General features: G+C 43.7%; 2 protein-coding genes across 2 annotated transcripts; both read right to left on the reverse strand.

Moving 5' to 3' along the window:
- Positions 1–750: 750 nt before the first annotated feature.
- On the reverse strand, positions 751–7,794 carry LOC311045004 (uncharacterized protein; the record flags this gene model as incomplete). The annotated part of the gene is made up of 6 exons (XM_084056815.1): positions 751–2,844; positions 3,410–3,511; positions 4,120–4,725; positions 5,556–5,822; positions 6,134–6,280; positions 7,420–7,794. The coding sequence occupies 6 exons, from the start codon at positions 7,792–7,794 to the stop codon at positions 1,651–1,653; spliced, it is 2,691 nt and encodes an 896-aa protein (XP_083912941.1). The 3' UTR covers positions 751–1,650.
- A 4,353-nt stretch (positions 7,795–12,147) lies between these two features.
- LOC311045845 (phosphoglycerate mutase 1-like) lies at positions 12,148–12,909 on the reverse strand (the record flags this gene model as incomplete). Its single annotated transcript, XM_084057903.1, has 1 exon — positions 12,148–12,909. The coding sequence occupies one exon, from the start codon at positions 12,907–12,909 to the stop codon at positions 12,148–12,150; it is 762 nt and encodes a 253-aa protein (XP_083914029.1).
- Positions 12,910–12,936: the final 27 nt, after the last annotated feature.

A 12,936-nucleotide genomic window follows, 5' to 3' on the forward strand; every position in this document is an offset into this window, starting at 1 on the left:
CTCATGTCGGCTGTTCCGTGAGCAGCAATAACTTAACAGCAATAAGACTTCCGATCTCTTCAGAATAAGAGCACCCTCTAGAGTAAACAGAAGCCATTGTACTAAAGCAGGGGTCTTCAACGTTTTCAGGCCAAGGACCCCCTAGTTGAGAGAGATGAAGCAGGGACCCCCCTACTCTATATTGTATAAAACTGTCTCAGATTAAAGTTTTTTTTTACTTAGTCTGCTCTTTTTCCCCTCTACACCTATAGCCTCTTTGCCAAAAATAGCCGATCTACTTGAAGCTCTCAACAGCACGAGGCGTTGAGAGCTTGTAGATCTGCTATTTTTGGCTAAAAGTTCTCCTCAGAAAAGGGATGCTAAGGTTCAAGTGGTTACGGTAAAAAAAAATATCATATCACACAAAGATTTGGCGGACCCCCTGTAGTAACTCTGAGGACCCCCTAGGGGTCCCGGACCCCCTGTTGAAGACCCCTGTACTAAAGTACAGCACCTGAGTAAATGTACTTAAGTTACTTTACACCAATGCAACAATGTGGTGAGAATTGTTGCAGCAGTTAACAAGTCAAGTTTTTCTCTCAGCTGCAGGCTAATACTAACTTGAGGAACGATTTTAGAGAGGCAACAGTCTGACATGTATGATAACAAAGATGAGTTTTAATTCTCAAGTGGTCGTTCAATATTTTTGCTTCAGTCATATTTAGCTCGACCAGCGCTAAGTGAGCCACTAATAAAGATCGACACCAGCAGTAGGACTGAGATTTTTATTTTATTATCTTCTCTTGTTTTTTGGCTTTGAAGAAAAGTAGATGCTACACAATAGATTCGAACATAGCCATGACGCCATGACTTCTACAACTTGAAAAATGAAATGCATATCCATTTAACCTAAAATGATATATATAAAAAACATGTATGTACTTAGGTTAGGAGGCTTCTCAAGAACTTGTCTTACTCCTTGTGCAAAGAGAAAAAGATGGTCTTCCTCATCCTTCGCTCAGAAATGAACCCCCATAGATCCATACAGTTACTGGTATGTCTAATCCATGAAGCAGCCTCTGGCTCTCCCAGCGCAAGACAGAGAAAGGTGAATAGACTTTGAATCAAAGATGCGATGGACTTTCAAACTGGCTATGCACATACTGTAAGCAAGTAGCATCCAGAGTTGAGTCCCTGGTCAAGAATCTAGAATTTGAGTGTATAAACACAAGCATTTTATTTATGATCGCCATCAATTAAACATATATAATATAATTAATTTATAACCTGAGCTATACGGAAACCAAATATAACAACAGAGGATACTGCAGCAACATTTTGACATAAGTCTCATTTAATGAACGGTTTGATCCCATAATACACATATACTATATAACTGAATGTAGGGACACAGTTAAATGTATGAAACCTGGGCCTTTTGTGTTTTGTTTACCATAACAAAAATTAAGTCTCAAAGTAGATCTCACCGAACAGTCTAACTCATGATGTGACCCTTCTATTTTTGAATGACACTTTTTGTTCTACCAATCTCCTCAGCCAGAGTAGTACTTCAGTTTTACAGGAGTCAGACCAATGGATTGTTCTTTTGCACTGTCCTTAAAGGGTTGAGCCCCACACCTTTTCTTGGTTCTCCGCCCTGTTGGTTCAATATCAGTGACTGCTATGCTCTTCACCCCCAGAGTTTGTTGGTCTTCCTTTAGATCTCCAGGTGGTCTTTCTCATTTTCTTGCTTCCCCTCTTCTCCTCTTTCTCCTCTGCTGAGTCAGAGGCTGAATCACTGTTGCCCTGGACTTCCTCATTCTCATCACCGTCACATAACTTTCTCTTCAACTGGCCATCTGAGGTGATCGCTGTACTACTCATTGGCCTTCCTTTACCTGTGAACGTATTGTTCGATTTCTTTGTAACCCCCTTCTCTTCCTCCGAGTTGCACAATGTGTCATTATTTCGCTCAGCCTCCTCCGCATCAAGACCACTGTTCTCCATTTCATTCGTCTCATCTAATTCAGCCTCAGTCTGTTTCCTGTTTGTCTTCATCTGCACCGTTATCCCTGGGTCAGCGACTTGCATGTGGGATTTGAGGTGGCCCGATTGGCTGAATGAACGCTGGCACGCCTCACATACAAACTGTTTTTCTCCGGTCTGCACAACCACATGTCTCTCCAATACACCACTATAGGGAAACGCTGTGTTACATATGTGACAGATGAACAATGCAGCATCGTTCTCCATTTCATTTGTCTCATCTAGTTCAGCCTCAGACTCATTCCTTCTTGGCTTCTCCATCTGCACTTCCATCGCTGGGTCAGGGACTTGTCCATGATAACGTTGCATGTGACTCTTCAGGCTAACATTGTGCGTAAAGCTCTTATCACAGTTCAGACAGTGATAAGGTTTTTCTCCTGTGTGGATGCGCATGTGGGATTTCAGGCTAAAATTCCGATTAAAGCTCTTATTACAGTGCAGACACTGAAAGGGTTTCTCTCCAGTGTGGATGCGCATGTGGGATTTCAGGCTAACATTCTGAGTGAAGCTCTTATCACAGTGCTGACACTGATAGGGTTTCTCTCCTGTGTGGATGCGCATGTGGCGCATGTGGCTGGTTGCCTGGCTGAATGAGCGCTGACACACCTCACATGTAAACGGCTTTGCTCCTGTGTGCACATACATATGCCTCCGCAGTGAACCTCTATATATAAACCTCATATCGCATAAGTGACAAACGAAATTGTTGGGACCTCTGTGACTCTGTATGTGTTCACGGCGCTCTCTGATGGTCATAAACACCTCGGGACAGTCAGGGCATTGATAGAGCTTCTCTGCAGGGGGATGGCACTGCTCTGTCTGTAAAAACAGAAGAGATTATCAGAATAATGTGTGCAGTAAGAATGCATCTCTCAACAATGCTTCTTTTTTTTTTACATGTGTGCCAACATGCAAAAAGCTATAAATAAAAAGTTTATAATAAAAAGTGATTCCTGCATATTCGTGATACACTGGGGAAGCACATTCAGAGGCAACAGTTATGTGAAACATTCCCATTTAAATAAGTCAAACATAACTAAGAGTCTAAAAGCCCTGCTAGCTACACCCAAGACTACCAAGTGGTTTGAACCAACTGACAATGCCTTCCTGAGACCAGTACTTACTACATAGTTACGCAAGCCGTGTTACTCATACACTGCGTTGGTGATGCCAGGGGTCGAACCCAGAACCAAAGACGAGTGCCCTACCGACTGAGCTACCCTGGCACAATTATTTTAGAAATAAAAGAGAGGAATGAATTCTAAAATGAAAGTCAATGACAGGCTTTTATAGAGTTCAGAATATTTTGGGGGATTTGTCTTCTTGCGATACTGATTAGGAAAACTAATATTTTTTTTAAATATATAATAAGGTTATAAGTTACCAGTTGATCAGTTTGACATTGCTTCTCTCCAGATTCAGAGTCTGTCATCTCAAGCTCAGAGATACCACTTTGACTGCTGCTGAAACTGGCATCACCACCTGTCTGTACAACAGAGCATTGCAGCCATTAGACAAAAAAACACACACACATCTAGATCTATAGTCTCACTCACACACACACACACACACACACACACACACACACACACACACACACACACACACACACACACACACACACACACACACACACACACACACACACACACACACACACACACACACACACACACACGTATATATGTTTTTTTTTACCATTCAATCTTTTTTTTTTTAACTCTAATTTTTATCCCTCGATTTTGTAACCCTTTTTTCACCCAGTGCCAATTTGCTAAGTGATCCTGGGCACTACACTCCCCCCACCAGCCTAGGGAGGACAGGGCCGAGCTCATGCCTCCTTCAATGCATGAGAGCCAACTGACCTTCTTGTCACCTGACAGGGGAGAGTTTCCCTGGTCGTAGCGCATGGAAGGAACACGTTATTCCAAACAGTTCCCTTCCCCTCCATCAGGCGCCCCGGCTGACCAGGGGGAGGCAGTATAGTGACCAGGATTACTACATGTTTTTGTGAGGGTATTAACTACCCTAGGAGACACGGGGAGAACATGCAAACTCTTACCATTCAATCTTAACATGCCTTTGACTACAAACCTGCTGGCCAACCTCTACGTCCCATGCTTCCCCCATCTCCTTTAATTTAGACAATGACCGACGGATTGATGTGCAGATTCCAATCCTGGCAAGCTGCTGAATGCACTTTTTCTTTGCTCCTCCATGTCTCAGTGCAAGTGTGTTGCGGTACATCGGGGCACTCATGGCAATTTCACGTGATCGTAAGAGTGTCGCACCAGCCATAGCCATTGTGTCGGCTTGTGTTTTCCATATGCGCTCCTGTCGCGCTGTGAGCCCCTGTGCCGTCTTGGATTGATCAAAGACTGCGCCAACGCATTCTAGGAACTTGAAAAATATGGGTGCGTTTGTCCTCCACTCAGCTATCACGTTGGCCCACTTGAAGTCTTTAAGAGCTTGTGGATTTGTCCGCCTTAAAACGGAATTGAAATTTCGACTACATAGTGTCTTACATTCTTTCTCCAAAAGCTTGAGAACTTCATCCACCGTTACATCCAACAAGCCAGGAACCGCCATCACTGTCTTTGGGAGGAGTCGGGTTTTCCCTCTAATAAGACGTTCTCCAACCTTTTCCATTGGCCCACGTAAGATTCGGTATGAAGAGCTGTGCTCATAGACACTTGAGACCTGAGGGCATATGAAACATCATTATTATTATTATTACTCTGCAACTACTGATTATTTTCATAGCGATTATTCTCTAATTCTTATAATCGAATAACAGAGAAGCACATGTTTTTTAAATACCGTTTACGGTACATTTTGTATACCATTCAAGCCCTATTTTACACTTTGTCGCACAATGGTGTCCGAGAAAAAATACTAGTGAACATAGCAGATCTACAAGCTCATGTCGTGACACGTTGTGAGCTTGCACCCCTATTATTATTCATAATTAACCACATGAATCCTAGCATGTCATAGTAGGCAAACATACTGCAAAAATAGCAGGTCTACAAGCTCACAACATCTAACAACAAGATGCAATTGGAACTTGTAGATTAGCCATTTTCAGGGAAGAGATGTAAAGGGGGGAAAAAAAGGTATCAAGTATGTTTGACCCCAGCCCCCAGAACCCAGTGGTTGCATTGAAGCGCATTGGACATACTGGCCATGCATAGGTACTGCAGCTGGGGCCACTGTACATGAACTTGTACATGAACTTGCGCACAAGCTTGCGCACGGGGCTGCGCACCAAGGTGATGCAAAACGCGTCGCAGAGGCCCTAAATAGGCCTCGCCCAACACATTTCCCAACCCGGAAGAAGGGGTGATTTCGGCCCATGCGCTGGGTGAGCAATTCAATGCAAGTGGATGGGAGGGGATATCCGGTGCCCTCTCTATTATTTTCAACTCTATGGTTTGACCCCAATCAATAATGTATATAGGATTTAACTGGTTAATACAAGTAAAATAATGCACATTGAATATATACATAGTATTTTAGAAAATAATTACCTTGATTAGTTTCCTTTGCGTTCTTGAACGGCTCAGCACAGGAGAAGACGTAGAGCTGGGTGACTGGGTCTCTGGCACCACAGCAGGTGTTGGGATGGTCTTGACAGTCTCTGGCAACACAGCAGGTGTTGGGATGGTCTTGACAGTCTCTGGCAACACAGCAGGTGTTGGGATGTGTTGGACAGTCTCTAGCTTCACAGCAGGTGTTGGAATGTGTTGTGTGGATTGACCAGGCTCATGGGGCTTCGACAGTCTTTGTACAGCAGACTAAGAAAGGGAAAGGATTAAGTCAATAATCTTTTCATGAAGATGTGACGACTACAATTCTGCTCATTCTGAGAGTGAGAGTCAAGATAACGAACACCTGTTTGTTCACCGAGACTAAGGATTAATGTGAGAAAGAAACCAAGAGATATGCACACCTCTCCAGCATCTCTCTCTGATATTTGAAAATAAAATATTTGGCCCATTTGCAGGGAAGTATGGCGGCCTGAAATAATTTGGTGAATAATCCAAAAACAGTATACTGTATACTGGAACATTATTGTCACATTATGAACACACACACACACACTAACCTTCACAGAGCTTAGAGAAAAGGCTATATTAGCTCCAGGCTTTTCATGTTTCTTGACTGCTGGCTTTGGCATCAATGGCAACACGGATCCTGTGATGAGTGAAATTGACTCTGGCATCACTGCAGATGAGGTGGTGTGTTTCATACTCTGAAAAGAACAAGTCATTGGTTTTAACAATTCATCAGCATATGGCTAGCGCATATAGCGTATCCACTTAAGGCCTATGCTTGTCGTATGACATAACAAAATAACAGATGTATGTCTTAGCTCTCTTCCTCATTAGGGCACGTTATGAGTCTGGCTATTTATTGAAAAATCAACCTTTTTTATTTTATTTTAACAATAAATAAAAAACAATTACAAAAAATCTTGCCGTTTGTGAGATTAGCCCTGGACAGACATACTGTACTCACAGAGCCATTTTTATATATTCTACCCTGGATTTGAACCTGGTTTCCTGCATAAGTGTTGCATTTTTTTTACCATTGAGACATTTTTACCATTGAGCTAATAGAGCCTGCCTGCTTGCTCGGGGGATAAATTGAATCTTGACCATCACAATCAGGTTCAAATGTGTGTGAGATCCTGTGTCTAGGTGCCTAGTGAGACATGACCTTTGACACAATCTAAATGTCTCAATAGAAGAGCAGTGAGACAAAATACAACCACCCCAATTGTATAAGTTATATTGTATTAACATACTCTACCATACAGATTGGACTAAAGGCTTTTTGTATTATCCTTTTAGCATCATTGTATAATCTATTTGTAAAGTATTCAACCAATTAGACATTTTATTAATTGAAAAAAGTAACATAGGGCAGAGGCTTTAATGAAAGCAATAAGTTAAAGTAATGATATCCATCTGCTTAACAGCCACTTAACCTGGCTTCTAACCCACAGCCCAGAAGAATGGGGGTGCTTTTATTTTGAGTCTGCTAGCATACACACGATAAACAAAACTACTATTTTCAAACATTTTGTAATTTAATTTGGGAACTTAAAAGTTTAAAATTTTCATTTTTTTACTTAAGTAAAAATATCTGAGTACTTCTTCCACCACTGGTTGTGGTAGATTTGCTAGCCCAAATAAATTAGGACTAAAACATACATAAATAAATAAATAATAAATAAATACAAACGGCTACTTTTACTTGAAATATAAATAAATGTAAAAAAAAAATGCTACTTTTACTTATTAAGTAAAACATCCGAGTACTTCTTCCACCACTGGTTGTGGTAGATGTATTAGCCTAAATGAAAAAAATAAAATAAATAGCACTTACCTCTTCCAACAGTCCCCATCCTTTAGTGTCGTGTGTTGTACTAGTAGCATCAGCAGTAGCACACTGGCTGTGTCTAGCAGCAGTACTAGCGCTGTCAGAGTTCTCCTTTACAAACTTGCTGATCCTTTCTACCACTGCTTTACTGCGATGGTAAGAATCCAGTTCCACTTTACAGGCTTTGCAGACTGACTGCAGCTCGTCCTCCTTGGACACGGCTCTGGCCGTTATGGCTTCCAGAGCCAGCGTGTAACTGGGCTTGAGTGTCTTACTGGAGCCGAGCAATAAATCAAATAAGGCTATGCGATAGAAATTCTTTCCACACACCCTACAATCATCGATAAGTTTTATGGGCGTTAATGGATCGGAGGCAGCCATGTTTGTTTGTGTCTGTTCTTCTCTCGGTGTTTCCGGAGGATGCAATAGAGAAGCGCACCAGTGTTGCCAGGTTGCATCCACAGGTCTGAAAACAAGCCCAAAAGAAGCCACATGAGAACTTTAAACCATCGGCTTGCTGTGGAAGCAAGCCTAAATAAGCAACTACACTTTAGAAACAAACCCAAAAAAATCCAACCTGCAACTACCAATATTTACAAGCAACTTTACAGAAAAAAGAAGCTCAAAGTTCTTATAATAAGCCGACATGGCAACGCTAGCACTTGGTCCCACCGCAATTCAGGTCGTTTCCGTTTGGGGGGCATAGAGTTATCGTAGAGTTTAAAATAAGAGAGAGTTATTCTTTATTAACAGTTCGCAAAAAAAGTACAGAGGTACAGTTTTATACAAGGGCTGCTAAAAGGATAAACCCAAGAAAGCACTATGGCTTGTTTCCATCATTCACTTCATCGAGACATTACCCCTTATCAGACATTAAAGACAAACAATAATATACAGAATATGCAAATAAATCATATAAATGAGTAGTAAAAAAAAATAGAAATATGTACATTTCTAGAGATAAGCTTAGACTTGTTATAGGGGCCAGTTGCGAATTGCAGCCACCTGTAAGTGCTCTTTTAGAGCTGTTTTGAGGGAGAGTAAGGAAGGAGTCACATTTTTTTTTTATGACTGGCATTCCACATTTTGGTGGCATAGCAGTAGAACGATTTTTTTGGGGGGGGGGGGGGCAGTATGACAGTAAAGTGAATGTGACAGTAAAGCATTGCAGCCTAGGGTGCCTGCCTGGAACCTGGACCGCCACACAGATTTTCTTTTTATAGCTTTATTTGGAGAGGGATAGGGAAAGTAGGCTGACAGGAAATGGGGAGAGAGATGGGGGGTGACATGCAGCAACGGTCGTCGGGAGTGGGTACAAACAGACATGTCCGTTCGCGACGGAACGAACGGCCGGAAGTCCCATCCACTCCCATGTTAAAAAAAAAACGGAAAAACGGGCGCGATCCGGTCCGGAAAAAGCACATCCGTGTTCCGCTTTTCATTGAGTAACAGACAGAAATGGCCGGATCCGGAACAAGAGCTTCCGTTTCGTAGCGACCCGTTTTCCGCCAGCAAACGGACAAGTGTGTTTGTACCCAATGGGTACAAACACACTTGTCCGTTTGCAACCGAACGAACGGCCGGAAGTCCCATCCACTCCCATGTTAAAAAAAAAAACGGGTACACGCCCCCGTTTTTTTTTTAACATGGGAGTGGATGGGACTTCCGGCCGTTCGTTCGGTTGCAAACGGACAAGTGTGTTTGTACCCAATGGGTACAAACAGACATCTCCGTTCGCGACGGAACGAACGGCCGGAAGTCCCATCCACTCCCATGTTAAAAAAAAAACGGGGGCGTGTACCCGTTTTTTTTTTAACATGGGAGTGGATGGGACTTCCGGCCGTTCGTTCCGTCGCGAACGGACATGTCTGTTTGTACCCAGTGGGTACAAACACACTTGTCCGTTTGCTGGCGGAAAACGGGTCGCTACGAAACGGAAGCTCTTGTTCCGGATCCGGCAATTTTGTTATGTATACAAATGTGTTGCGGAAACCGGATGTGCTTTTTCCGGACCGGATCGCGTCCGTTTTATCCGTTTTTTTTTAACATGGGAGTGGATGGGACTTCCGGCCGTCCGTACGGTTGCAAACGGATAAAAACGGACAAGTGTGTTTGTACCCACTGGGTACAAATAGACATGTCCGTTCGCGACGGAACGAACGGCCGGAAGTCCCATCCACTCCCATGTAAAAAAAAAAAACGGGTACACGCCCCCGTTTTTTTTTTAACATGGGAGTGGATGGGACTTCCGGCCGTTCGTTCCGTCGCGAACGGACATGTCTGTTTGTACCCACTGGGTACAAACAGACATGTCCGTTCGCGACGGAACGAACGGCCGGAAGTCCCATCCACTCCCATGTTAAAAAAAAAAACGGAAAGACGGACGCGTTTCGTTTCCGTTTTTTTTATAACATGGGAGTGGATGGGACTTCCGGCCGTTCGTTCCGTCGCGAACGGACATGTCTGTTTGTACCGACTGGGTACAAACAGACATGTCCGTTCGCGACGGAACGAACGGCCGGAAGTCCCATCCACTCCCATGTTAAAAAAAAAAACGGAAAGACGGACGCGTTTCGTTTCCGTTTTTTTTATAACATGGGAGTGGATGGGACTTCCGGCCGTTCGTTCCGTCGCGAACGGACATGTCTGTTTGGGTACAAACAGACATCTCCGTTCGCGACGGAACGAACGGCCGGAAGTCCCATCCACTCCCATGTTAAAAAAAAAACGGGGGCGTGTACCCGTTTTTTTTTTTAACATGGGAGTGGATGGGACTTCCGGCCGTTCGTTCCGTGGCGAACGGACATGTCTGTTTGTACCCTTTGTACCCAATGGGAGTCGAATCCGTGACACGCTGTAAGGCTGGCATGGTGCCTGCCTGGACCCTGGACCGCCACGCTATGGCCCAGGCCCACACACTGGCATACCTGAAGAATATTAAAGTACTGGCCAGGGCTAGGTTGTCTTCATCTAAGCCCACATCCATTCCCCACCCAGCAGTGTTAATTTTGTTGACTAAAATGTAATATCTAATTGTATGATACTATATTTAACTATGTTTTGCAGTTTTCAAATATTTATTTTCACAGAATCAAACGTTTTATGGTGATGAATCACCAGGATCCTGGATGGCTTGATTCTAGGCTTAAAATAATTGATACAAATATTTTTGGAAATCTCTATGGGACAAATGTATGGGGTCTGGATCGATGGAACCAGAAAATGGCCGCCACTGCTATGCCCTATAGTTATCATAAAGAGCTATCGTAAATTAATGCCCTACTTGATCACACTACAGCATCACACAAAAGCATCTAAAGTAGCAGATCTGCAAGCTCGAAACGCAGCACGAAGCGACGCGGTTTGAGCTTGTAGATCTGCTGCTTTTGCTATTTTTGGATTTGAATCCTGAAAAGTAACAGTTTTTGACATAGGCCTATGAAGTTTCCTCCTGACAGAAACGATATGTCTGTCTCAGTAAGTGTTCATACAGGGGAACAATATTGAGGCAGAAAAAACATAACTGCTATTGCTCCCACTTGCTGGTCCCTAATTTGTACTTAACTTGGTTGATAATTTGCTGCTTCAATATGTCATAAAGGTCCACCAATCAAATATAACAATAGATATAACAATTTATTGATTCGGTGGGGGAATTTCAGTTGTCAAAGCAGTACTGCAGTTATGAAACTCAGGACTGATAGAGAAAAAGAGATACAGCTACAATAGGAGAAAAATAATAGCAATAAAAAAGTGTAAGCAGGTAGAACCCACAGGGAATAGGAATAAAGTACCAGAAACCATGAGATTTAGATATACTATGTATCCTCACATGCATGGGTGAAAACCTGGTATAGACTAATCTGAGTTCCCAGAAGTTCTCATACAAACGGGAGGAGCGAGAAACAGGTATAGACAAACATTCCACGGAAACACACAAACAATTGGGGACAATAGGCAAACATTTAGTAATGTTATCGTTCTCGTCCTTCCGTGTGTCCACCAAGCTAACATTGGTCAAGCTTCACGTGACACGTGACAATATGTTGAAAGGGTGTGCTTTGATTGACTAGCGAGACGCATGATGAAATAGAGACCTATAAATATGTGTGTCACTTCCAAAGACTATTTATGTCTTTGGAAGTGAGGTAAGACACACCTATCCATCATCAGCCAAGCTAACATTAGTCAAGTGACACGTGACAATATGTAATATTGACAGGATTAATGGAGAGTATCTTTTCCCCTCTGTCCGTCTCTGTATATGTCCGTCTGAGAACACCCAACATTGGTCAAGCTGCATGTGACATCACAATATGTTATATAATAGGTAAGACAGGATCAATCAGGAACAGTACTTTCCAGTACAAATTACCCGACCGTGCGTGTGTGTCCGTCTGAGAACACCTAACATTGGTCAAGTTTCACGTGACATCACAATATGTAATAAATAGCTTAGACAGGATCAATCAGGAACAGTACTTTCCAGTACAAACTGAGAGTGATTTCCTTAGGTTAAAATAGCACGGGTCCGCTGACGGCTCCTGACACCTCAGGAGGACTTGAGTACCTGCTAACTGCCACACTACGGCTCCCATGAACTCTCTAGACCTGATGGTCAATGGGCAGGCCAGCACATACCCAACACTATTTTTTTTACTTTCCCTTTTTACTACTGGTTAGGGTTTAATTCATAATGGAACAGTACATGTGATAGTGATCTGGCCGATGTGTCTATTTCTTGGCCTTCCCCTGGGCAGCCACAGCCGCCATAGCCTTCTTAACGGCCTCATCGCCCAGGAATTGCAAGAGTCCCACAGGCTTCAGGTTCCTGTCCAGCTCATACAGGATGGGGATGCCTGTTGGCAGGTCTAGCTCCATGATGGCCTCCTCTGACATACCCTCAAGGTGCTTGATGATGCCACGGAGACTGTTGCCATGGGCAACGATCAGAACCCTCTTGCCATCTTTGATCTGAGGGACGATCTCCTCGTTCCAGAAAGGCAGTGCCCGGGCGATGGTGTCCTTCAGACTCTCGCAGGTTGGAAGCTGGTTGTCTGTCAGGTCGCCATAGCGACGGTCCTTGCTTATGTTGTTATAGAAGTCATGCTCCTGATCCATGGATGGGGGTGGGACGTCGAAGGATCGCCTCCAGATCTTGACCTGGGCCTCTCCGTGCTTGGCTGCTGTCTCTGCCTTATTTAGCCCAGTCAGGCCACCGTAATGGCGCTCGTTGAGGCGCCAGGTACGGTGGACAGGCAGCCACATCTGGTCAATGCCCTCCAGAACAAGCCACAGTGTCCGAATGGCCCGCTTGAGGACAGAAGTATAGCAGATGTCAAAATGATAGCCAGCGTCTTTCAAGGCCTGTCCTGCCCTCTTTGCCTCTTCCACCCCGGTTCCACTGAGGTCTGCATCGAACCATCCGCAAAAGCGGTTTTCCTGATTCCAGCAGCTCTCTCCATGGCGGATCAGAACAAGCGTGTATGCGGCCATACTCTGACCAATGCCCCCTGCTTCAGG

The sequence above is a fragment of the Gymnoscopelus microlampas genome, assembly GCF_963454915.1.
Source record: "Gymnoscopelus microlampas genome assembly, chromosome: 5".
NCBI classification, from domain to species: domain Eukaryota; kingdom Metazoa; phylum Chordata; class Actinopteri; order Myctophiformes; family Myctophidae; genus Gymnoscopelus; species Gymnoscopelus microlampas.